General features: G+C 41.8%; 1 protein-coding gene across 1 annotated transcript in view; it reads left to right on the top strand.

Annotated features, from left to right (window-relative positions):
* The first annotated feature begins 828 nt into the window (after nt 1–828).
* Nucleotides 829–27,963, top strand: part of LOC139645440 (storkhead-box protein 2-like) — a 68,034-nt gene continuing 40,899 nt past the window's right edge. The window contains exon 1 of the mRNA XM_071521149.1: nt 829–1,168. Coding sequence (XP_071377250.1) covers nt 829–1,168 — 340 coding nt within the window. The remainder of the gene's footprint in view (nt 1,169–27,963) is intronic.

The following is a 27,963-nucleotide window of genomic DNA, read 5'->3' as shown; positions in this document are numbered from 1 at the left end:
TATATGGGAAAATATTAATATTTGCATTACTCAAAACAAAACAAAACAAAACCCAAAAAACCTACCTGTTGCAACGAGTATTGTTTGATACGTTTTATTTTGAAATTTTGACCGGAAAAGTTATGTTTTCATTCTTGCTACCTTGACACAGCTCCGTATCCCTGCTATCACCGTACCTGGCTGACTGACCTGCATCCAGCTCCGTTCATACACAATAACCCACTCTACCGGAGCTTGCCAGGCACAATACAGGACAACTTTAACCGGCGACTAACGACATCTCGTTCCCCGTTGACGGCGAATAGCGGGAAAAGAGGGACAGGTGTCCCACGAGACCCGGTTACTGCCTGGCGACGAGAAAAGGGGGGCTCGTCGCGCGCCGCATCCGTTGCCTGGGTGAATTCATTAGCTAACGTTAGCACCAAGCTAGCTAACCTACCTAGAAAGGTATCAACGACGTTTTCTCTTCCCAATTTAAAACGAAAATCACGAATGTCATCTTATGTTTCGAGTGGGAAGCGCTCGAAATGAATCGTTACTAAATGCCGTCCCCGCTTACGCGGCGATATATTTCGTTCGGAGAGGAAGAAAGACCGTAAAGGTGGAGGAATGTGTTTCATATTAGGCTAGGCAGCTAAGGGGGGCTAGCGGGCTAGCTTCACGGACACAGTCACAGGCTATGCGGCTGCTGCAGAGCTTAGCCACTAGCTAGACACCCTGCTAGCTAACATGGACTGTTTATTTTCTACGGAGCCGAACGGTGTCTGATGATAGTTAATACGATGATAACATTGCATTCGGCAGCCAGCTAGGAAGACCGACACGACAATGGAGTCTTTCCTGCAGATAGCCCCCCATTCCCTGGCTATAGTGCTGTCCAGGGTCGGGGCTGGGGAGGCAGGGGGGGCGGCCGGGGTGTCAGAGAGCGACGAGCTGCCGAGACACCACACCGGCTACGAAATATTCGCCGATTTCAAAGCGGAAAATACCCAGCAACACGTGTGGAACCAGCGGATTACCGAGGCTGTGTCCGAGACCTTCTTCCTGGGATGGATAGACGAACATGTGCTGCTGATACAAGGGAAGGAGGACCATTTGGAGGTGCTGAGGGAGGGATGGATGCGGAGGTCCCTCAACCCGCCCCGGGGCTTCACCATCAAATACCTGGGTAAGGCCTCTACGCTGACCGTTGTCTGGCTAGGTTTAGGCCAACTATTATTGTGTGTGTGTGTGTATGTGTGTTTCCATTGATGGTATGCGGCACTGCCAGCTCCATTCAGCACCAAGACATTGACACTAATAATACTGATACCCATCATCGTCGCCTGTTGGGCCATTTCTGGGCTGCGTTCAGAGGCGCCGCTCTGTTACTTTGCAACTCTCCGTTTTGCAACGCTTCTAAACAATTGTTCAACTTCTAAGATGAAGCACTGAGTATTTGCACTTGCAGGTGATATTAAATCCACTGAAACTGAAACTGTTTTAAAGAGTGCAAAATCCAAGCCGATGCGTCCTTGATGAGTATGACTTTTAAAAATGTGTTTTTTTAAAATGTGTTGTTATCATCGGGTAGTCTCATTGAGATTGGGGTATTTTACAAGAGAGACCAACGAACAAGAAATGCACAATACATTTCTGCAACAGACATATATTAGGCTATAAAAAGCAATCACATCATCATAGAAAGTGAGCTAACATTTCTTTAAATCGCTAAAGAAGTTCTGATTTGTAAGTGGTCTGCAGACTTTGTACCAGATGTCTTGTTCTCATCACTATTTCTCTCTGTGCATTTGTCCACCGTTTGCACTTTGCACTGGATGATTACCAGACTACTTGGAATAATGAGATTCATGAATGTGGATTTATCTTGTTTAACTTACTATAAATCAATCAGGGTAAGACAGTGGCTAAATGCCTAATTTTTAAAATTGGTTTACAGGTAGTGTTTTAGTAACAGCCAGGGATGCAGACTAGGGTAAACCCACCTAAAATCAGTTTACCCAACTTTTTATTTGCAGAATAGAATTGGCCACCATTTTAGGCTGGCATAAAACTTTACAATATAAAGTTTATAGTATAGGTTGTGTGTAGTGTAGGTTATATGAGGATAGGATGTTTAAATGACAAAAGCATGAATTAAAACTTTTCTGAAAAGGTTATTGATTTTTGTTGATTTTGGTGGTTGACTGATGATCTACTGGAGATTGTAGTTTACTACCTTTTACAGCCTTGGTAACAGTTGTGATTTGCTGAACGCACCCCAGGGAGGAGGAGGGCCTAGTCTGGACCTATCAAGCAATACTTTGTCAGCTCCCTGTATAAAGTAGACTTAAGCTCCTTTTTTAAGAGTTCCTTGTCTGTTCTGTACTGTTGGTGTAGCCTTTCTATCCTCTCTACATCTCATTCTCTTTCTATCCATCCATCTGCAGGGATAGACTAGTGGTGTGGTGTTGCTGGAGCCGGGAAAACAGCATTGGGTTGAGAGTTGAATTCTAGTTAGTATGTCAGTGTTTCCCCAACAGTGGATTTTATAGACCTTGTAAGTGATGTCATCATTATGGGTGTTAGCCTCGGCCAAATACGGACTTACGGATCTAAAGCTATTTCTCGAAGTGGAAAATGAATGGGGTTTTCACATAATCATCCCCGTCACAGTGTCTAATGCAGGCTTTTAAGCTTGGATGTTTTTACTAACATACAATTGTCTCTCTAATGGCACTGAGTCCACTGAATCCTGTAACTGGTTTCAAGTCCAAGCAATAATTTTGCTAACAACAAACTAACACTGGCATGCATATAATTTGCGTTACCTGATAACTCCCATTTAAAGTGTGGAGGCATGTTCTGATGTTGCAACTCAGACAGATGACAATGGTCTGTTAATGGTGTGTAAATGGTCACAAATATGTTGGAAATGGAGCTAGAGAGTGCCAAAGCAGAGTTGAGGTGTTTGCGAGAAAAGTAGGCCTAAGCCTGTTGTCACAGCAGGTACTCAGCATCTCAGCCGACTGAGGAGGTTCTCAGAATGGAAACGGGATTGACTGATAGTTACATTTGGTTATATTCTTGGGTTGGTCTTGGTTTGTCTTGCAGGGCCATGGGCCAGTGGCCAGTGGCCTTTGAGAATCCAAGCCCAGTGATATATTAGTTCATTCTGACTTGACAACATGAATGGCCAAGAATTGATAACCTAGGGGTGATAACCTAGATGCTAAGCCGTAAGGAGGATAAGGACAAACATTTGGCTTGCAGTGTTTCAGTAAGGTAGGTCGGTTTACCTCAGTTGTTAAACTATGACAGACAGTGGTCAAATTGTGTATTAATCATCAAACCATCAAAAATCATTTGGATAGTTACCTAAGTGTAACATGTGCAAACTAAAGTGTGCATGTTTTGCAAGTGTAGTCTAGTTTGCTTATGAACAGTGTTTGCCATACACTAGCTAACTAGCTAGTTAAGGTCTTTACCAAGGGCAATTTATTCGCATGTCGATAATATTCTTAGAACTTATATCCAGTCAATGCAACCTTGCATATCAACAGAATATATAGCACATGAGCTTAATCTGTATGCCTAAACTCTCCATGCTCTCTCCTCCTCCTCAATACTGGTTGTACCCAAATATTTAATTTTCCTCTTTTTACTGAGCAAAAGCAGGACCAGGTCATCATCACTTGATGTTGACCATTTTTTTGTAGCGCATTTTAAAAAAACAACAAAAACAAAAAAAACAACGATATAATTTATTTGCAAAATTAATCGTGTTTGGTGTGAATATATTTGGTCTGTCGAATTCAGCTGCATATGTTTGGCAATTTTGTGTTGTTTATTTGCTTTGTTTCTTTGTGTGTAAAGACCTTTTAGTCTGCACACGTTTGCACTTCTGCTGTTGTGCTTTGCTCGATTTATTATTATACCGCCCATTGGGTTGTAGTTTGTGCTCAATAGCGAAAAGTTAGTCTTTTATTGATAATGACATTAATGCTTACCATACATTAGAAGACATTTAGTCTGACACACACTCACATTTAACAACAATCTGTCTCAAGTCATGATTTTTTATTCATAGAGGTGCTCACATTTTAAGATTCTGTTAAGCCTGAGAATCAGTAAGGACAATTTTCTGACCACTAGAGGGCAATGGAAACCGCAACACATGTATAAAAGCTAATAGCTAAGCTAAATGTACCTACGGAGAAGAGTCGCCAGTTACCAGTCTCACATTGACAGATCTTTCTCCCGCTGAAGGTTACATGTCCCACAATGACAAGAGAAGAGGTAGGTAGCAAGTTTACTAATTCAACAAGTTTAGGCTACTCGCTCGCTTCATTGTCTCCACCATTAGGAGGATTTTCAGGAATGGGAGGAAGTGAGCGACGCTTTTAAAGTGAGGCAGGTGCCAAGCTAGTTTTTAAAAAAATGAAAAGCTACTGAATGGCCCGAGAGGAGCTTTGTTCCAGAGCGGAATTTGACAACAAGCTTTAGAAAAGAGGTGAAAACGGCAACACAGCTGGCTGCTGTGTGGATATTTGTTTATATCATTATGTCTCAATGAAACCTCCACATAGCACACCTTAGTTTCAGGATTGGTTATAAGGTCTGATATTGCTTATTGCAGGATTTTTCAGACATTTGGTAGTTCCTTGCTTGAATCACACAGGTTTGGGATGGCAGTCTATGTATGCCGTATAGGAGACACTGGGTGCTTTGAAGGTTGGAAATGGCATAAGCGAGTCAGGCAGATTAACCAGTGACAGAGACTTTTATCTAATATTCGAAATCTCTGCCAGTGATGTTGTGAATTATTGGGTGCGTTTGTGAATTGGAACCGGTTGCATAAATGTCCCCTGATGGCAGGGATGACATAATGTTCGTTTGTCGTGACTTTTCTAACTTTGACAAAATTTTGAATAATTTGCACAGGGTGTGTTAAAGGTTTGACGCTAGGATATTGAAGGAGGCATTCTGACACATCTTATGAATCATAGATGGGTAGCTATGAAATCGTGGTTTCAGATTAAAGTCAGTTGACTGTTGTTTTTTGTTAAAGGGCTGATGTGACTTCAGATGTTCCTTCTTTCTTGCTTCCTTTGTTTTGTTTTCTCTCTTTCTCTTTCTCCCTCTCTTTCTTTCATTACCACCTCTCTCCATCCACCCGCTCGGATAAGTCCTGTCACAAACTTCTTATTCTGACATCCTTTTCTCCCTGATGTGCTGCAGAATGTCACCTGGGTATTTTTTATTCCCATGATAATTATCTGACCTGTTATTACTGTCATTTGTTTTTTAGGGTGTAAAGCTTGAATGTTCACATGCCTGGAAATAGGCTTATGCCTCCTGGCCAGCGGGAAAATGGCAATGTTGAGCCCTGGTTATGGTCATGTTGGCTGTTTTGAAGACTCCAGTAACGATGCTGGATGTTGATTCAGACTCAGATTTATTATCGGCAAATACATATGCACATACAAGGAATTCAGCTTGGTATTCTGGGAACAGTTTGCGCATCGGGTGACACCCCCAGGAGCAGATTTATTATCTAAACTTGGTGAAATTAGGCGAATAGTTGGCTGTTGACTGACCAGTCGACTCTTCTGGCCCATCCCTACTACTCTCTACTGTTCCCCATGGGCCACCGTAGGTGATTTGTGGGAGCCTGTAACCGGGAGATTCTTTCCAGTGTTTTCTGGGTGAGAAAAATGTATAGAGTAGTTTATGATCAGAAAACAACCGAGTAAGCAGCCTGAAGCAGTAGGAAATGTTGGAACCACACAGCCAGCAGTAGGAGAAAATACCCTACTCAAACCACAAAATACAACAACCAGTAAGGTAAAAAAAAAAAATCTGGTGATCAAAAATGGACAATATTTGGTTGCTTTCTTTGGTTATGAGTCAGGACAGCAACAGGTTATAGAAAGTACTATAGTTAGCTAGCTAGATGTAGGACTAAAAATGTTTCTCATGCCCCTGTCATTTAGTGTTCAGGCCAGTAACTTTAAAAACCGCTGGCCATTTTAACGAATTGGTCTGAATGTCAACCCATGATTCGACAAATTATTAAAATTATTAGTCGTAGGCCACTAAACTATCAGCTCAGAGTGTACATTGGTCTTGAATAGATTTGGCTTTGATTTTTGCTTGGACCTTTGCTCTCCATTAAAAACAAAGTCATACTGATCCATCAGAAAAAAAACAGACAGAATTATTGACTGATAGATATCTGTCCTTTGGGCTGTTTTTGGGGACATCAACATGGTGGGCAAGGCAGAAGAACAGTAAGGCTTTGCTCATAACGGAGCTACTTCATAGAAATTTGTTTTATTTAATTAGCTTCCTAATTTAGTCAGTCAGTCAGTGCACAGACCCACAAAATAACCCACACTAGGGCTGCACGATTAATCGTATTAAAATCGCGATCTCGATTCATACCTCGATACCGCGATCTCATTCCTTAATGACAGCGAATTCTGCCGCATGTTCATCAGGGACATCTGTTGCATCAAACCAAGCGCTCCTAACAAGTGACAACCACTGCGTTTCACCACGTGACGAAGTGTGCACATGCAGAGCGGGCAGAAAGGAAAACAAATCCAGAGAGAGACATGTAGACACACATGGGATGAGCCTGACACTGTAAGAGAGATGTGTTTGATTCATCAGGCATTTGAATTAGGCTATTTTTTTCTGTTAAAAAACAAGCGCATATCTTTGAAAGGCCGACACGCGGTTATCAATTGAATTCAATCAATATAATTACATTGTGTGTGTAGGCTACTGTGTGGAGCCCATGTGACCCGCAAAGTTGACGTGACAGTCCCATTATCCCATTATAGTCATTATCAAATTTTTGGTTGTTTCTGTCTGTATCAGGCGAAAGAGTGCAGTAAAAAAATTATATTCAAAATTGTTTTGCTTAAGAATCGTGAGAGAGAATCGTGATCTCAATTCTAAGCCAGAAAATGGAGATTCTCATTGTATCCAGAATCGTGCAGCCCTAACCCACACTCACAGTCTTAAAGCAGTATTCCACTTAGTTTTGGCACTTGTCCGCCATGAAAACCATAATAAAAAAGATCAGATGCAAAGATCAGTTTGTAGCATTGAGATTTTTACTTACAATTCATTTGAACGAGGCCACGAAAATAGCCTGGAAACGTAACATATTCAACAACATATCCCGCTGCTGTGATGTTCTATTGACGTTTGGTCATATTTTTTAGAATCTCATTTCGCCAAATAGCATTTTTATTGATGTTGATATTGATGAATAACCCCCCATGTTAAAACTAAGTGGAATACTGCTTTAAGATGGAACTGTCTCACACACAACAGAACAAAAGCGACCAGCTTCTCCTGTTGAAAATACCTTAAATAGTTTTTTTTTACACATTCGGAAAAGCTCAGTGGCCACCCGGACTAGGAGACTAAATGCTAAACTACATACTATGCATTCAAAATGTGCGCACACACACACACACAGCTTTGGTTGTGCATCCGCTCAACTCAATAAAAAATACACATCAGACAATTATTCTAAAAGTATCGGTACTAAAAACAATTGGATATCGTGATACTTTTCTAGTAGGGATTAAAAAAAAAAGCCTGGGAATCCTACCTGGTGGATTTTTGTTGGACATCCCTATTTTCTAGTATCAGTATATCATGCAACTCTATTCTGGACATGTATTTTTTTTGTATCCCAGACTTGGTCAGTGTGTGTTTTAAGTAGAGGAGAACAACACAGTAAATGCTGACATAACTAGCTGGTTGATAATAGAGAGAGTGGTGCCTCTCATCTCTATAATGGAACACTTCCTCCATAGCCTCCAGTGGTTGTGGTATCGGTGTGTGTGCGTGTGTGTGTGTGTGCGCTTGTGGTGGTGGGCAGGAGAATAAGACCTTTATTCACAGCATTCCTGCCTTTCTTCTCTTTAATCAGAGCAGAAAACACACCACACACACACACACACACACACACTCTTTCTCTCTCATTCGCTGTCTTGTATGAGACAGGCCCATAGGTAAATTGGAATACTGCAGTCTAGTAGGTTGATGTCTGTCTACGTACTTATGTTTGTCTGGAGTGAGATACAGTGTACTACACACACACACACACACACACACACACACACACACACACACAGCCCCACATCGGATATTTTGTGATTTACTATGTTTTGACGTGTGTTTGATGTTACCAGGTAGGAAACTACTGCTTTAGGCTCCTTTAGGGACCATGTAATTAACTACTACATTTTAACTTTATTTAACTTGTGAAATCAATGGGATATCATGGAAATATTTTGAAAACATTGTTCCTGGAGTTTCTTATGGGTAATTTTATGGGTAATTTTGGCATTATGGGTAATGACAATTACGTGAAATTTTAGATTACGAGTGACCTTTTCATGATGAAAACTGAACACCATACAACCATTTTGGTGTTTTGTATTTTAATTATTACATGTTTTAAGCTCTTCCGTTTAATTTATATTGCATACTACTTCTTCACTGTATCATTACAGGGTCAGCGACCATCATATGTTGCCTATTGAAATATGATTCAGAAATACAGAGTGCAAAATGAAATATAGTTGGATTAGTTTCAGGAAACGTCCCTCCACATATCCAAAGGCATTATGCGCATTTAAATATATATTTTTTTTACTTCTTCAAGGTGCTACATGTATCATTTTAAAACATCAATATATCATTGTCAAATTAATTGTGACACCTTGGTGTAATTACTGCAAACAAATGATGCCATGCTGGAGATGAACTGTAGGTCGCAATTGGGCTGCAGTAATGTGGGCATTGTATTGTGTGGTGGAGGTGAAGAGAGAGCTAAGCCACAAAGCAAAGCTCTCGATTTATGTCAACCTGTGTTCCGACCAAGGTTATTATCGTTAACGAAAACTAACAGAATAACGAAAACTAGGTGTGAAAAAACATTTTCGTTAACTGAAAAAAGAATAAAAACGAGGCTTTACAAAAAAACGCTAACTGAAGCTGTATTGTGTGTTTACAAAACTAACTAAGATAAACTAAAATTACAGAGAAAATGTCTTTAGTTTTCATCTTTGTCAATTTATTTTATACATAAGCCTAGTATTTTGGGTGGGTATGAAATCTATCTTCCAATTTTTTTTTTATTTTTTTTTTTTTACCTTTTTGAATCTCGCCCCTGACAAATACCCCATATTACAAAAAAAGACTAAAACTAACACTGAAACTAATAAAAACTAAACTAAAACTAAGCATTTTCAAAAAAATAAAAACTAAACTAAACTAGCAAACCCGCTTTAGAAACGAATTAAAACTAAACTGAAATGGAAAACAAAAAGTCAAAGCGACATAAAAATAAAAACTAATGAAAAATGCAAAACTATAATAACCTTGGTTCCGCCCCTCACCTATCTCCACGAGCTCTGGGTAGATAGGGTGAGGTGTTCAGAGATCCAGGTGGACCTTGGTATTGAGTGGAGCCAGTTTGGGTGATTTGGGCACCTGGTAAGAATGCCCCCCCCCCCCCAGGGACCTTGCATTGGAGGTCTGCTGGGCGTTGACTGGAAGGAGACTGTGGGGCACATCCAGGAAAGGCTGGGGAAGACTATATTTCCTGGGAACACCAAGGGACCCCCCAGGAGGAACTGGAGACATAAGGCACATAAACTGCTGGCTAGGGATGGGACAATATATCTAACTTCAATACATCGCAATACAAAAATGTGACAATACGTATCGTGGAGCAGAAAAATGAATCGGGACATTAGCTACATTTTGTCGCTTTTACAACCGAACAATTATAGAATTTGGAAACAAACGTTATGAAAAATCTTTACTAAGCAGAGAGGTGAATGCAATCTCTCTCTGGTGCTTTTACTAGCAGTTTTGTCTCTCCTAGCATTTGCACCAACTCGTCTGAAGTGTAACAGAAGCCCAACGGAGAGAATTACTGCCGTCATTGCCAACATGATTGCTAGCCCACATTTTCCAGCCTTAAATACGGGCCTGTTGGCTCTTTGTGTTTCTGTGTTTGGCTCAGGGGCACTTCAACAGGTCTCTGTGCTGTTCTCAGGTGAACCCTGTTGAAGGGCAGGAATGTTTATGGAGCTGCTATTAGTCAGAAGCTCAAGTTACAACAACTATGTGGTTACTACACACCTTTCTACCTCTCTCTCTCTGTCTCTGTCTTTGTGTCTGTGTCTCTCTATATCCCTCTCTCTCCTTCACTACCACACACACAGAGACACACACACACATGCACTTAGTCCTGTACAGACAGATGAAGTGAGTTCTGAAGGTGGTTGAGCTGAGCCTTTCATCAGGAAGAAAATTACTTTTAACACCTCCCGATCTGTGTGTGCACGCATGTGTGTTTATAAGAGGGCTGCATATTGTGTGTGTGCTGTGTGTGTGTGTGTGTGTGTGGTAAACCTCTCCTCTCCTGTGTTGGGGTGCCAACTGGCCTTTGCCTGCAGGCATGGACTTTCCTGCCTCCCCCCTACGTCTCTCTACCTCTTCCTTGCTCTTTTGTCTCTCATTTCTGTTCATTTCAGTTCATTTAATTTTGAATTCAAAGAGATGTACTGACAGGATAGGATTTTCCTGTGTTACCAAAGCAAACACATAACAGCTGCCTCCACAACCATAACAAAAAAAAATCTTTCTTCCTCTCTATCACACCCCTTCACATACACGCACACACAGTTTGTGTGTGTTTTGAGAGGTGTATTCCAGACAGGGGAAGCTAGGGAATTTGAACATTTTCTGGGAAAGTCAGGGAATATCACAGAATTTTACAAATGGGTCACTTTCCAGGAATATAGCAGAATGTACAGGACTGTGCAAAAGTCTAGATTTTTTATATGAATTTCTTAGAAGTCTTAGATGTTTATTTGTTTTCTACATTAGTGTGTCAGTAGACTGCTGTTTATTGTAAATTTTTGATATTCAGAAACTTTTCATTTCATTAGTTTTGAAAGCATCTTCGCTTTATGGATTTCTTTGACATATGCCTAAGACTTTTTGCACAGTACTGTATTTCACAACTTGTTTCACACAATCACTTTATTCGATGACTTTCAGCCCAACTTGGGTGGAAAACAGACGAACATAAAAAAAACAGGATGGAAGAGCAATTGATTTTTGGTGTAGTGAGCTTGGGATGCTTCCCTAGCTGCAGAATGACTCAGTGTTGCCACCTTCTGGCCAGATTCTGTAAGTACCTCTTTTTAATCACAGTTTACTGGCCACTTTTTCTTGTTCCCAGCAAAGATGCTTGCACCTTTTCAGTGATAATTTGTGGTAAAACGTGCAGGATATTGTGATATTTGTGAGCCTGACAAAAAGTTGAGGCGATATGTTTATTGATGCAGTACATGGTGTGTGGAGGAGTTGTGGAAAGGGATATTATGTGATGCCTCCTGCACTAGGGTGAGGGTTAGCCATGGAATAATCTATCACAGGCACACAGCAACAGGGTTTCCCCTGGCTTTTACCCAAGAATGGAAAATTGATCACTGTCTATGACCAAACAACATCCTCTAGGGGCAGAGTTATGGCTATTGGAACCTTATGCAAGGGCAATACACAACTGAAAGTCATTCAAATGGCTTAGGCAAGGAATCAATCCAAAATCTGTGGGATGTTTCATATTTTTTCTTTTAGGTTTTCAATTCAACTTTATTGTCAGTCCTCCTTCCACAAGTGCACAGACAAAGGAAAAAACTTTCCGGGGTTGTGGCACGTTCCAAACGAGTAAACATAAGACGAAACAAAACGGTGCACAAGACAACATGATGCAACAACACAACGGTAGGTCACATATGTGTTTTGGGAGTCCAGGATGTAGGCATAAAAGTGACCGGTCACAGTGTGAAACCAGCAAACAGGAGGGAGACTAAATGTTATGGTTAACGAAATTAGGAATTGTAAGCAAACAAACACAAACTGTCAACTGGGTCTATTGATTCCATTTCTGTGTCAGCAAGCATCTGTCCTGCTGAAATGTCCTTGAGCAAGACACTGAATCCCTACCAGATCCAGAGGTGTTGTTTCGTACCTGACCCTGACCTCTGACCTCTGACCTCCCTGTGAATGGGAGCTAAGATAAATGACTGTTTCTCCTCCAGGGATCAATAAAGAATTGCGTTGTTTACCATGACATTTGCAGTGGAGCGACTGTCACGAGCGAATATACGGCACCTTAAATTAAATTAGATCGGAAGGAGGTGACACATTTGGTTACCATGTTGTTCTTGGTCCTAGGAGAATTGTTGTCCAATGTAGGAAAAGATTCAATGCCAAACAGAAGTTAGCAGCAAACCGCAGGGACAGCTTGGCTACAGGAGCGGGGGGGCATCCACCAGCAAATCCCTGACATCTATAGAGGATGCGGCCGACTCCACGATCCCAATTGAAGTCAAATTGGCCAACATCGCTCGGTAAAGCCACAAAAATAGCACAAAACATGACAGCGTTTTGTGCCACGTGCCGTTGACCTGGTTTGAGCAGGTGGGCAGCGCAGGCTTGGCACCAAAATTTCAATGCGCTGCTTGATCGCAACTGACACACCCCATACTGCACCTCTGCTCCCACTTGGGGGCAGTCCAATTCACAACGAGTCACCAAAATACCAGACGGGCACAGGTGAGAAAAATAACCGTGTGCGCCTGATGAAAATGCCACTTTGGCAAAGCCTCGCCATGCACCGTCACAAAAATAGAGGCCAAAAATGATTGTTTTGCTTGTGTTCCGACACAGTGTTGCATACAGGACTATGGAAGCCCATTTTCCACTCGAAAAAAATGGTCCTGTACGTCATTATAATGAGAAACTTTCTCAAAGTAATGACTTTGTATCTCAAAATAATGCCTTAGTATCTCAAAATAATGCCTTAGTATCTCAAAATAATGCCTTAGTATCTCAGAATAATGCCTTAGTATCTCAGAATAATGAGTTAGTATCTCAAAATAATGAGAAACTTTCTCAAAATAATGACGTAGTAGTCTATCTCAAAATAATGCCTTAGTATCTCAAAATAATGACTTAATATCTCAAAATAGTTAGAAACTTTCTCAAAATAATGAGTTAGTATCTCAAAATAATGAGAAACTTTCTCAAAATAATGACTTAGTATCTCAAAATGATGACAAACTTTCTCAAAATAATGAGTATCTTTGAGATACTTTCAATATAAAAAGGCAAAATAAAACATTGACTGGGTAAGCAGCTTAAAGCCCCTATGTGTAGGATTTGAAAAATGTTGTTTTTGGCGACTCCTAGTGGTAGTGCCAAAAAAGACACTGTTGTAAACGTCTTTGCAACGTCTTGGTGGCGTTTGCGATACCTCGCTCCATGCAGCTGGAACATGTAAACTACTGCACATTACTGTAGCTCAAGCATTAGGTCCTATATTATTCCTAATGACAGCATTGTACTATGAAGTAGTTTGCTATTGTGAGAATTCGGGTTAACAGATGCTTGGGGATCGTTGTCGTTGTGAACGCTTATCCAACATTTACTATTCTGATGCTACGAGCTGCAGCTAATGGAGATGCTAAACACAAATCAAGTAATATTATCGGAGTATGGAGTTGTATTAAATGTGGCGATTACGGCCGATCAAGGTGGCAGAAGGCAGGAGACTCGACCAGGAACACCATGGTCTGCTCACTCATGTAAGTCGCTATGGCTTCTTTCCCTTCTGTTGCCCCACTCTCTGTCGGCAGCCGGCTATGTACTAGGGCTGGGCAATATATCGATATTATATCGATATCGTGATATGAGACTAGATATCGTCTTATATTTTGGATATCGTAATATCGTGATATGGCATAAGTGTCTTTTCCTGGTTTTAAAGGCTGCATTACAGTAAAGTGATGTCATTTTCTGAACTTACCAGACTGTTCTAGCTGTTCTATTATTTGCCTTTACCCACTTAGTCATTATATCCACATTACTGATGATTATTTATCAAAAATCTCATTGTGTAAATATTTTGTGAAAGCAAACCAATAGTCATCCCTACAATTTTGTCAATATCGATATTGAGGTATTTGGTCAAAAATATTGTGATATTTGATTTTGTCCATATCGCCCAGCCCTACTTACAACTGAACATTTAGCCCACTTCGTAGAAAATACCGAGATATATATCGTGTATCGCCATTCAGCCTAAAAATACCGAGATATGATTTTTGGTCCATATCGCCCAGCCCTACTATGTACCCAGATATAAACCACACGGGTCCTAAAAAAAATAGTCAAAAGCTTCGGTAACACAATTTGATGTTGTCTTCCTGGTTTGGTTGAGGTGCATCCTTTCTGCTATAAGTCAGTATGTCACTTTGCACCAGTTTGTACCCGGGGGTTACAGAGAATGAACAGACTAAAAGCAACACATAGACTTAATCAGTTTTCTCTGCGGCAGTCTCATTTTTCTACTGACAAATTTTTATGGTATCAAATTAGTTGGAGGATAGAAAGAAAGTGTGGCAGCCTCCAGTCTCCAGTGCAGATGTTGGATCTGGACTCTTTCCGTAAAGTTCCCCCAACACAGCTGATGACAAAGCCTGTGAACTATAAAAGGTTCACCATAGAGGGATCAGACTAAACCAACTGAAAGCTTTCAAAATACTATGGCACATTGAAATCCTTTATAATGTAATATCTTTGTTTGTCCACTAGGTGATAGTGTTACACAGTAAGGTAAAATGCTGCCTCACCACTGGAGTCTACTCCAGTAGAAGGCATCTGTAATGAATGAAGTATGTCTCTCTCTCTCTCTCTGACTCTCTTGCCAGTAATTCTCAGGCAGTTCAGTATGAAATAAGTAATATACTTTAAATTAACTTATAAATTGCATAAAAACAACATGTTGCATGTTCCATGTTGCACCACTATCTGAGACAGTAGTACTGTTTTTTTTCTACAATGGGAAGATACAGTTGTGAGTTTGTACTGAAGTTGGACGGTTGCAACCCTGCAAAATTTTAAGATTTTGATATGATTTTTGTAGAAAGCTGATTTGTCTCCTAGTTAAGCTCTTGTTAGATATTTTTTTTGTTGACAATGGGACAAAAAAAAAAACACCCTCAGATTGCTGCCCCAGTCGTTACCGTGTTGTAACGAATGGGGTCAGAATTTTGGTAAAATGGTAAAATGTCCTTAGAGCACAGTTCCTGGTTGCATGACTTTTGTGAGTGAGCAACCTCAACATCTACTGAAGGAAATCCCATTCTAGATGCCACAACTACAGTAGCTGTTTAGTCTGGCTTCAGCCTATTGGCTTCAGTTTATAATGTTGTAGACAGGGCAGGTCGGGTCTTGCCAGCCTGTGTGGTATCTATCTCTGTAACACTCACCTGTCTGGGCTTCTGTCACCATCTTATGTAAGAGGTGCTTCCTTATTCTCCACCTGTGTTTTTGTTGTTGTTTGAAGGCCCTCCTACCACAGCGTTTGGACCGCTCCACCCCCAACAGACTTGGCTCAGACTCTCAGTCCTCCCCGCTTGTTTGGCTTTCGACCAAAAAGTCGGAATGCGGAATCTGCATTGCTATTTGGTCCAGTGGGTACCGGTTGTATGGGAACCGGTGTCATAGTGGTACCAGGTTTCAGGACCCAACCCTATTCCACGGTGGGCCCAGGCAGTCCTTTTTTTAAAAAATTTAAAATACCTCTTGTTGAGGGAGAACGTGAATGAGAGGGAGTGAGAGGCAGAGGAACCACTGACATGAATGGGTTGGTTGCAGTATTCCTCTACTCCCCTTAGCAGGATGCTATGTGTGTGTGTGTGTGTGTAAGTGAGCGACTGAGCGAGAGACAGACAGAAGGGGGGATGGGGTGGGGGTGGGAGGCGACGCCGTCGTGGCCCCGTTATGTGTTTGCAGACTGGACTTGACCATGTGACCTGTACGGTCAACGATTTCACACTGACTGGTCATACACAGATTACACACATAAACACACACACACACACTCTAATCCACTGAGAAGAAGCAGCAGAAGCCCAGACTTTCTTTTCGCCTTTCTTACTAAATCTCTGTCTGTATCTCGGTCTCTCTCCATCTCCGGTGCCTAAAGTTTAGGTTCAGTTAGATCTTAAATCGGTAGAAGCTTGGAGTATTTGTCAGCCCGCTGTCCAAACTCCACACTGATACACTACACAGATCCACCGTCCCCCTTTTTTCTGTCACAAGTGGAAAATAACGGCCCGCCTGACAGCCAACCACGACCTTTTTACTAGACCGCTAAGCCACATTTTCCCCTGGTGGAAACACAGGCTGAGTGCATTCCATCACCATGTGTAGTAAAGTCCTGGACCAAGGTACACATTACATCCTGTCAGCCCGTTCATCAGCAAACACAAACCAGTGATTTTCAGACACTAAAGTGGGTCACGATAAGATTAAAATGGGTTCCCAAAACTGGGTTAGCCCGATATATTGGTTTGACATTGGCCTTTAATTGAATATTGGATATTGACCATGTAAAACCTGAAATTAAATTTTACTGGATAAATGACTGACTAGGTAGCTGATGGAGAATCCACAGGTTGTATGACAGTTATTACATATTTTAATACTTAATTTGAAAAAAAAAAAACAGTTTTTGCTAACAACCATGGTGTTGATGTTGCGTTATCCTGGCTAAGTATGGCGAGCAATTTTTTATTTTTTCATCACAGTTTTAATATCCATCAGAATCCACCTCAACAAATAAAAAACTGCATAATAGAGGATAGTCAGTATTAGTGCTAGACGTAGTTAAAGGCATCATTTTACACTCCTATTCATTTTGACTGAAAGGGGGTGGCTATCCACTATCCATTATTTGGGCTGAAAAATTATGTCATGCTTGAGAGGACAATTACAAGAAAAACTCATTTGCTAATTTGAAAAATTACATCTTTTCTTTAAAGCTGAAAATTCTAATGACAAAAAACGAATGACCTCTCTCTATCTTCGATGATAGGTAGTCACAACACACTCAAAACATGTTTCAAATGAAGTCTGTAAATTAAGTTTCTAATCAAATGTCGCATGAAAACCTGAAATACTGGCTGTCTGAAATGTCAACTTTTCAGTCAGTGGGCTTTGAAAGGGTTTCATAGGCACAAAAATTGTCAAAGGAATCATGTAGGCTAATCCTTAAATAGAAGTTAAAACATAAAAATCACCAAAAATTGAGTCAATTGAGCTTTTCACCACATCTATGTGGAGGCATCGGGTTCTGAGTCCACCAAAAATTAGAAGTTTGGTTGGTCTCAGTGGACCTCCATACTCTCAGCTGCTAGCTAGAAGAAACCTGACACCACACACACACACACACACACACACACACACACACACACACACACACACCACATCCCTCATTCTGTTCACACTTGTGTGAACAGAGCAGAATGTGTGTTTCCATCCTCCTTTCTCTCCCTGGAGACCAGGGGGCGTGTCAGTGACCTTTGACCCTCTGCTGATTAGAACAGCATTGCTTTGATGTCCTTAACCCTCCTATACACAGAGCCCGCCCACAGTGGTCAGTGATTGGCTGTTTTATAGAGAGGGGGATCTCTGTATGCATGGCATGAGGTGTCAATCATCAGGACTGTGTTTTACTGCACTGGTGTCAACACCTCCAAACTGAACCAAACTGTCTCTGTGTCACATTTGTTGAGAAATAACTGGGATGGTTGGTCATCAGAGTCCTATATAAGGATGTCATGACTTAAATATATGAAGATTATCGCTTATAGTATTACAAAATAAACTTTTGTTGCAGCTGATTCAATGGAAATCCTTCCCTGCTCAACCAGTGCAGACATGCAGTTGAGATTTCGGGGGTGTGCGTAATGCATTCAGCACATTAAGTTTGAGCCTTGCCTAAATTATCATACAGAAAAAATTACTGGTAATTTAAAATGTAGCGTACCGCAAGACACATGGGGCTTCATGCAGCACTTGACAAGCATAGTTATCGTAAAAAAACCAACTTAAATAATCTAAAACTCCATTTCATTGAGACCAAAGCTGTCTTGAACACAGGGTTTCTCTGCAACATAGGCCAAAAGCCACATTGCAACCAATGAGCAGATTATTTTAGGAGAATCACAGCAAATATAATTGACATATTGTCAGCATAGCCTGTCTATCATGTTGGTATTTAGCTCTGTTAGCAAGTAAGTAAATCCATTAGCGACCTCAAATTATGTCCTTCATCGCAAATCATGACTTTTCACTGCCTCCCCTCTTGTATTTGCTGTTATACTCTGTTACCCTACAAACAGTAAACAGAAGTGGTACATGGAAAACATGGTACATAGAAAACATAAGTGTGCACGTTAATTATTTAGATATTTAGGTCAGTCATCTTCGAGCACCTTGAGAAACGAATACTTCCTGTGAGAAACGCTGACACTGAAATGGGGAAAGCACATGCAGGGACAAAAATGACGCTCAAGTCGATTGAAATTTTCAAACCGTTCACTTCAGTTTTTTTCTCGACTGCAAAGACTTGCACTATTATTTAAAATGTGAAAACACAACTCCTTGTGCATTTAAAAGCTATGTTTCAATTCAAATCCTCATGCTCTGCGTAGCGCGTGTATCTGTCTAAAGTTAAACAAATGTAGGTTTTGCCGATGTTTCTATGTGTGTTGAGCTAGAGTTTTTAGAGGTTATGTGATGCTAGGCCGGTTCCTGTCTTTGTTGCAGAGTGGATTCAGAGGCTAGGCTTTTTGTTGTCAGGCTCGGTGATGTAAGACCGGCTATTGTAAAGCTCCATGTTGCCTGTGTTGCCTTGTGTATTTAGCCAGATATCCCAAAGAGAGGTGATGTTACCAGGGTTAATTTAGGTTGGCTAACATTGCCTCTGTTGCTGTGTGTGTTGCAACATTTGGCCAGTTCACCGCTAACTAGAGTAAATCTCAACTGGTTTTGTTTTGTAGGTTATAAAATGTTATGTAAGGCTAGATATTTAAAGGCTAAGACAGGTAAGACTGTACTAGCTGTTTTTAGGCTGTGATAGCTGTTGCTGTATGTGTTCAGAGGTCAGGCCAAGGTGGGGTCCGGGGGACATCTGTGGGGTCCCAGAGGAGGTTACAGGGGGTCCCCAGCAAAATGATGAATAGTTTACTAAGGATTAAGAATCGCAAGAGGAATTTCACTATTACATAATTCAGTAGACAATTAGCACAATTGAGAATGTATGAGGATGTTGTTCATAGGTTTCATTCTCACCATTTTTACCTCCCCACCTACAGTATAGATAGATGGGGCTCCTTTCCATAACATGAAATGATCTAATGGATATCTGTTTAGCGGTCTTTGACATGCAGAAGTTTGAGAGCCCCTCGGTAACTGAGCTTATCTGGTGACGTTAGGGATGGATTTCCATTATCGGGACACTCGTGAATATCCTCACATGAGCGTGAATATCCTCACGAGTGACTTGAAAAAGCTGTCTAGCTCACTAACGTACAGTCCTTGCTGTACCTCTGTCTGTGTGATCTGTAAACAAAACAAGTCATTCATTTACTGTGCATTTACAACCCATACCTAATTGAACCACGCTTGGATATCCGGTTGATAGGTAGATTCTTTTTTTTAATGGATTTTTCCCTTGTTGTGATTACCTGCTGGGTGTTGGCGAGAGTCTGAATCTGTCCTTGTTTGTTTTTCACTAAATAGGATGTTCACAAAAAAAAAACATGTGTCCTATGATGCAATAAAAATATTTGTTTCTTAACAAAATGTAAGGTGAAGTGATTCCAGTATGCTTTAGTGCCATTTTAAGAGTTTTAAGCATAGTTTGATGATTATCGGGATAATATCGTGAATCGCAATTATTTTGGCCAGGTTGCTATATGTGCCTAGATAGAATTTCTAAAGAAAGGCTGTGTTGTAGCTGTTTGGTTATTTTAGGTGATGGTTAGCTGGACGTTTGAAAGGGTTGGCTGTGTGCTGCTGGTGTTGATGCCAGGCTAGACGCAGTAAGGCTCCGTGAGCCGATATTGCCACCTATAAACACTAGCTGTTGCCCGTGTTGCTGTGTGTGTTGCAGCATTTGGTCAGTGTGCTGCTAACTAAAGAGTAAAGCTAAGAGCCACTAGCTGATTGGCTGGCTCACGGACCTGGCTGCTAGCCAACAAGACTTTCAAACCACACACACACACACACAGTCCTTACATTTTCCCCCTAACGATTCCTTTCAAAAACACACAAGCCGGGTTTACTAGCCACCATTTGGCAGCAGGACATCAATGTGTAGAAACTCTTGGGTCTGTTTTCTGTGAATGGGCACACTGACAGCAGCACAACTCGGGCTTCAACAAGAGAGGAGAAATGAGGAGGGGGGAGGTGGGGGGGTAGGAGGGGGGGGGGGGGGGGGGGGGAGACGTACCGGTTGACTGACAAGCTTCCTGCCCTCCCCTCCCTTCGCCTCCTCCCTCTCCCTATCTCTCTCTCTCTCCCTCCCTCCCTCCCTCTCGCACAATAACACGGCAACAGAGCGAGCGAGAGGGAGATCGACACAGAGCGAGCGAAAGAGCGAGCGAGCGGGGCGAGCAGCGGGCGAAGAGAAAGAGAGGCGAACGGAGGGAAGAGGAGACAAAGGAAAAAGCGGCAGGCAACGCTCACTCGGCTGTGGATTAACCCCTTTTTTTCCCCCCTCATCGTCCGTTGCGTCCGTTTTTGGTTTTTTTTTTTCTTCCCGTTTGCGGATCCCTCTCTTTTTACACGTCCTCCATCATCCCGTCGCTCAGCCGCGGTAGAGACACACACACACACACACACACACACACACACACACGCTGTCACACACACATGCACACATTTTCTTTCTTTTTTTTTTTTTCTTTCAGAGGAGAAGGTTAGTAACTGTGCGGTGAGCACAGTTTCCATGGATGGACAGCTGAGGCTGACACAAGTGTGAATGGTGTGATAGAGGATAGATAGAGGAGAGGAGGAGTGTATCTGCATTTCCCAGGGAGATTCTGTCGTTCTCTCTCCTCCCTCCGATGGCTGATCTGCCTCTTTCCTCTCGGCCTCTTTTGTATTAGCGCCCCCCCCCCCTCCCTCCCTCCCTCCTTCCCTCCTTTCCTTCTCTTGCTTCGCTGGGCTTTTGTCTGTCTGACAGGGATCCAGGGGTGTCTTTCTGCCGCCCGCCCCACGTAGCGACCCCACTGACCCGCACAACCAGCGTTGCTCCCCCCCACTCCCCCCGTTCCGACCCCCCCCACCCCACCCCCCACCCCACCCCAAGCTCCGATGCTAATGCTAAAGCTAAGGCTGGATGAATGGGAAGCCAAGCAGCAGAGGCGAGGCTAGGCTAATGGCTAACCGCCGGAGCAGTATACACACACCTGCTGGATACGAGGGGTTGTCAGTGTCGAGCACACGTGTGCGTTGTGTGTGCGACAACTTTTGCGCGTGAGTGTGTGAGCGTGTAAATCCAGACGCAACATCATGGAGCACTAGCTGACATACATCCAGCCATTCCACCATGGATTTGGTGTGACTCTGGGGAGGAAGAGGAACCAGGAGGAAGACGGAAAGGTGTGGATGCAGGGTTGGAGGTAGCACCTCCCCTTCGCCCCCCCTCCCCCTTCCCTACCTCCTTCACCTAGGATTCCCCTGGTCAACCTGCCCCCCCCCCCCCCCACCACCACCACCACCACCACCACCTCTTTTGTGACTTCCTGGTCAAGTCAACAGTGTCATGACCATGAGGGAATCCAGCAAAAACGGGACCAGAATTCTTCTTCTCACAAGACGGAGTTTGTTTTATTTTCATTGTTCGGTTTTATAACATCGACGCGCCAAGGATGGAATTCACGTGAGGGGAAACTGGGAACTTGTGGCGCTTGGGTCCAAATATTCCAATTTTTGTTTGGTCAAAAAAAAAAAAAATTATTCGAATTTTACCGAATTTTGTAGATAGTATCTGCCTACCATCCGGCGTGGTAAGGATGAAGAAGGCGAGCAGCGCCACACTGAGGCGGGCATGGCCCAGCTCGGACCTGTCGGAGCGCCTGGTGCCACCGGTGGCTTCGGTAGAACCTCACAGGAGCCGGCGGTCTCGCAGTGAGAAGGACTACAGAATCCACAAACACAGCAAGCGGCACCACTACCCTCCACAGTATCTATGTCAGAGTCCGCCCGCTTATATACAGCCAGGTATTGTACACTCAGAAATACACACACACACACACACCATCAAACGCCATTTGTATCATCATATTACCTTGGTCAAAACACACCAGCTTATATGAAGACAGGCAAGCAAACCCACCTAAACTCAGTGTAGCCACATTTTATTTGTAGGATAGTTTACCCACCTGTTTATGCTAACATAAATCTTGGGGTAAATTCATAGTATCATTAAAGTAAGAAGTATCAAACTGGTGAGGAGGAGGCTTTTAAAGGAAACAAAATATTGGTTTTCTGAGAATATTGATTTTTATATTTATGTTGGTGGTTGTCTTCTGTATGATGATGACCGACTGGAGCTCATAGTTTACCCTCCTTTTTATTTACCACTACACCCCTGGAGACTGGTACTGCACACACAGAAATAAACCATCACCACCATCCGTATCATCATCACCATCATCACCATACATACAACTACAGACAATTTAAAAGCTTTATTTGCAGTGAAGTTAGAATTGACACAGGTTGGAATATTACAGTGTTCGAACCTAGTAACATATAGTAACTTATATGGCAATTACATGACAGTGTCTTTTTGAAAAACGACTTAATAGTGTAATGGAAGTGTACCATCTGATGAAGCAAACTGTTCTTCAGAAGGAGCACTGTGATTGACTAAAGGATGTTGGGAAGTAGGGAAGAGATATACTTTGATTAAAGAAAATTGGAAGTGTATAAAGTCCCAGAGAGTGGAGGAGGCTAGACTAGTGTTAGCAGAATGGACTGGGGTACCATTTAGCTTAAGTTATAATAAGATCATGATAACATTGTAAAAGCAAAATCTTCCATTGCTTGCTGTCGTTGAGTTGAACTTTGTCAATATCACATCACATTGATAGCATTTCACCTTGCTTTTGCTATAAAGTCTAACTGCAACTTTGCCTGCTTTGTGTTTTTGGCATTGTGGAAAACCCAGTCCAAGTCAGAAAGCACACTCAGACAGTGTGTTGTTTCTACTTTGCGGATACTGTGATGGTTTATTTGTGGTTATACTGTCAGAGCTAGCAAACTTGATGTTAATAATGTTGGACACCTTTTAGATAGATTTCTGCCTGGGTCTGCCATACTAGCATGCTGGAGTCATTCCGCATGCTAGTAACTCATGTCACGGTGTCCTCAAACTCATAATTCAGCAACTCAGCATAACTAATAATAGTGTTTTCTAATCATCAACCAATACCATGATTCAAACAACTAGAACAGTATTGAATTCATAAAAAGTGCATGCTTAGAGGTATGGAAGTATTTAGATGGAAGGAAACCCATAGAGGTAGTTGTGAGTCTGGCAGCATGTCTGCCTTCACTGCAGGCTGTTAAAATTTCTTCAGCTAGCTATTAATGACGGGGGGGGGGGGGGGGATGGAGAAAGCGCAAAAGAGTGGTGGGATGACAAGAGACGGGGGGGGGGGTATTGTGTTCGAAGAAGCTTTCAGAGAGAAAAGGAGAGAGTGATGAAGAAAGTAGAGAGGGGAGAAGCAAGAGTTTTCTATTGTGTCAGATTTCATTCAGGGCTGTGTGAATGGGGCGGGGCCGAGCGGCATGCTCTCGGGCCTTCCACCCGTCTCCTAGGAACCTCAGAAAGGCTCGAGAGGACAAGTTGAGATTTGAACCAACAACTCTCAGCAGGAGAGACCCTCCGCATCCTGATGCTGGCGGGCCTTATTCATACGGCCTCGGGCAATGACCCAAAGCCACTGCTAGAGTATTTTAACCTTTAATTACCCGGGGAAGGCTGACTAAGCACACTCGGCCTTTCTCACCCGCTTAGTGCAATCACCATCCTCTGTTGTTGGCACCCTAAAACACTTAAACACTGTTAAAAAAAAACAGCTATTGGCATACATTTTTCTTTTTTTGTGTGTTTATTCCCATGGGTAACTGGCCAAATGTAGCTGATGTCACGCCACGTCACGTCTATATTTCCAGCGCTGCTACAATGGAGTTTCATAGAATATTTTTCAGCGATCTTAATATCAACCCCCTCAGAATCAGAGAGCTAGAGCCACTAGTTTACACCAACGCTCACCAAGCCACAGCTTGCATCTTTGTGGATCTGATGTCGGTAGCATGTGGAATACAACACCCTCATATTACCTTTTTGTAATTCGAACAACCGGACACATCACACCACGCCATTGTTCTCTCTCCTTTTTCTCTACTGGAAAAACTTACTACACTAACACTAGCGCTCTTTCTACCTACACACTCCTACCTACAGCACAGAGAACCCCCTTGACTGGGGGTGGTCAAAAGGCATTCTGGGTAACACAAGCCCGTATGCCGTTTTACTTTTTTCCGTTTTTTTTTTAATGTAATGCTACCATTCACACAACACTGGCAATACCGTTAAATTCCACTGTTTAACCGCCAGAGTCAATGTTGTATAGTGGTTTGTATTTCCCTCCTACAGTACGACAACAGAGAGTCCTAACGTTGTGCTGCTCGTGCCGTTAATGTTCCGACATCATTCACACATACGGACGATAACGGAACTACTAGTAATGTTACGTCTTGAGCAGTGAAATTGGCAGAACTGATTTACTGGCATTTCGACACTGGCTCCTTGTCATACATGACGGAACAGGCTGCATGTGAGAAAGGGGCTATGGTAAATCACTAATGGAAGCAGAAGTAGACAAGGCAGGTTGAGGGAAAGTGGGTACACCAAAAGTATATTACAATACTTGATCACAAAATAACTCCTGCAATGCACTAAACATCACAGAGTGATGATCTATAACAATGAAAGGGGAGGGGGAGTTTCACTTTAAGTGCCTTGTTCATGGGCACCTCGATGGTAGTTGTTGAAAGAGATGTGGGCATTACTCAATTACTTCCCCAGCCCATCTTTTCCCAGCCAATCCAGGGCTTCAGTCCAGTGACCTTGTTGTCGCAAACACAATACTCTAATAGGGTTAGGCGATAGTGTACATCTTCCCATCAAGTAGAAGTAGATTTTAAATGAGCAAGGAAGTGCGTTTTTACATTTTAAAATATAGTTTGTCCTCCCAGTCAATGAAATAAAATGAACGTACGCACGCACTTACAAAATTTAAAATCAATCAGCTTAACTTATTTTTGACCCTATGTGTGCATTTCATTGTCATGTGTTCTTCAAGACTGTAGTCGCTGACTACCCTAAACACCTAAATAAATAACACGCACACTCAATGTGTTCCATCTACCATTTCTGTGTAATACACAACGGCAAGTAAATTCAATTAAATTAGTTGTGATTGAAAAGCCAACTTTGTACCATCTTATTTGTAGAAATTGACGTTGCTAACGGACTTACTTAAAAGACTTACTTGCTGAGCTAAATACCAACGATTTAGATTTTAAATTACCAAATATTAAGGTAATTTATATCGGCAAGGAAATTTCCACCAACAATGAATTCAGCCTATCGCTGATCCCCGATTTATTTGTCCAATTGCCAAGTCGATATCTAACATATGTGCTAACTTTGCCCACATGTTGTACTATTGGCAATATTGCAGAGACCAAGTGAACCGCGAGTCAAAAATCTGGCAGTGTAATGTTGAATTGGTTATCAGCAAAAGGTACATACCCTTCTACAAATGAATATGATTCACTCTTCAATTCAGCATACATCCGATACACCAAAGAGCAGTTATTTCAATACAATGTCAGCTTTTACCACTGCCTATTATTCCCTTCTTCCACAAAAATTCACAGTGTAGCGAGGTAGGGAGCTGTGTTAACCAATTAAAAAGTTGAAGTTTAGTTGCAATAAAGTGGTGCTTCTATGCAGAATTTACCATTTGCTCCTAGTGATTTGTTAAAGGATAAGGCCAGTGTTTTTTTAATGCATTGCTTACCGTCAACAAATCCTATGAAAATAACAAAATCAGCAATGATTTTGTTTTGCCAGCAAGTCTGGTCCATGTAGCCGGTGCCATGAAGCCATGTCCCAGCAGCCATAGAACTCCATTGTATTAAAAAAAATATTAAAAACACGTCAAAGAGCCATGCCATTGCTCTGGGCAGCATATTTCATCATCACGATGCACCGGGCCAGCTGACTTTTTCCTCAAACAACTTAATAAGCCGGCTGTAAACACTTTGCGATCTCAGGAAAGTAGTTCCGTAGCACAGAAAATAGTCCCCGGCGTAATGAAGAATTGTTCCCATTTGAATTTGATTTGGTAATAACTACAACAGCCTGACTTTTCATGGTAACAGTTAGCGATTTGTAAAATGTAAACTATGTCTTTGTGAGCTGTATTTCAAGGTTTTTAGCTTCTATAGGTATGTATTGTTTGCTGATAAACAATTTTTGAAAGGAGTGATGTTCTCTCCATACAAGAAAGAATGGAACATATCAGGCTAACCATGTAGTGTTGGCTGCTATTGTGTTTTGAAGTGATCTCCATAATATCATGGTGAAATGCCCAACATTCAAAAGGTCGATGCTGAGTGTGTGTTCATGTAGCTTGACGATTTGTACAAGCATTCCTTGATATGAAATTTGTTCTGGTATTTTTCCTTAAAAAGTTTCTGCATTGGCATGTGAGTAATCCAAAAAAAAAATTGTTAGCATTGTTAGCATTTCTCACTCTGACTAATCTAAATAGCTATGTGGCTTATAGGCATAAAGAGAGACTGGTAGAATCATTAGCAAGTTAGCTGCAGTCTTAAGTACCCAAATGGGTAAAACTTTTACTTAATAGAAACTTATTCACTCATTCCAAGGGAATGAGTGGACAAGAGCAACACATCTGGTGCCTAATCTGATTGAAACTTGAAAAGTGGTTGTGATTTTTCTCTTGCTAATGCAACAGTGTGACAGCCTTTCACTGGAGTAGGAAAAATATTGTGGTTGTGTCCTGCGTGGAAACATAGTCAGTGGACAGGTCTGAATTTCACTAAGCTCAAACTTGTCCAGGATCTTGCTGCTATTTAGCAGAGTTATCTTTTAAAGAGAACCACAAAACTACTTCTGAATAAAATGTGCAATTTGGTAGTGATGGATCATGGCTTTGGATGGATAAGGATGTCTGTTATTGGACTGTTGATGTTTGTTGAGGTTGAGTTTGAGTTGGTATATTTGCCCCTTGATCCACCAAGAAGCCTATAAACCGTGAACTTTAACTGTTTCTTTCTCAGAGGTGTTGGTATTGTGGTCCATTACTGATAAATGTATATAGATGAAACCCTGGTGTAGCCTAGTTCTAGGCTAGTATAGTATTTATCCAGTGGCTTGTGATGGCAAAGCAGCTGACTTCTGGCATCAGTGTGTGTGTGTGTGTGTGTGTGGACCGGGACCCCCCAGTCTTTGGGTTATGACAATAGTGTGTATTGTACAGAGACAAACAGGGCAGATAAGCCCTACCCTGTGCTCTGACTTTTCCATCTCTCTCTGTAGTAGTAATAGTCTTTCTAACAGATTTTGCATTGTTCAGTCTTCAGCTAACCCACTCTGCCCTACTCAGAGCTTTAGACCCCAACGAGTTCTAGTACTATTGAAATTGTTAGGATTATTATTTTTCTGGAGCTCAGACACGTAAGACCCACAGCAACCAAATTTGGCAGATATGTTGGAATGGTCAACCGCTACTGAGGAGACACCAATCGGCCAGATGGTAGCACTATAAGAACCACACAACAACTTCTTCACTGTTTGACTTAGAAACAAAATTATTTTTTCCAAAGTCAGGTGCACACAATGACGTCAATTTCCATCAATATTGGATTTTTCGCCATTTTTAATTTGATAAAAAACAGTTTTTT

Source organism: Centroberyx affinis, unplaced genomic scaffold, assembly GCF_046629955.1.
Source record: "Centroberyx affinis isolate AG114_WGS23_722 - 3 ecotype Tasmania unplaced genomic scaffold, CSIRO-AGI_Caff_v1 ptg000861l_1, whole genome shotgun sequence".
NCBI lineage: Eukaryota > Metazoa > Chordata > Actinopteri > Beryciformes > Berycidae > Centroberyx > Centroberyx affinis.
Note: the sequence above shows the minus strand (reverse complement) of the source record. Positions and strands in the feature narration are given on the sequence as shown.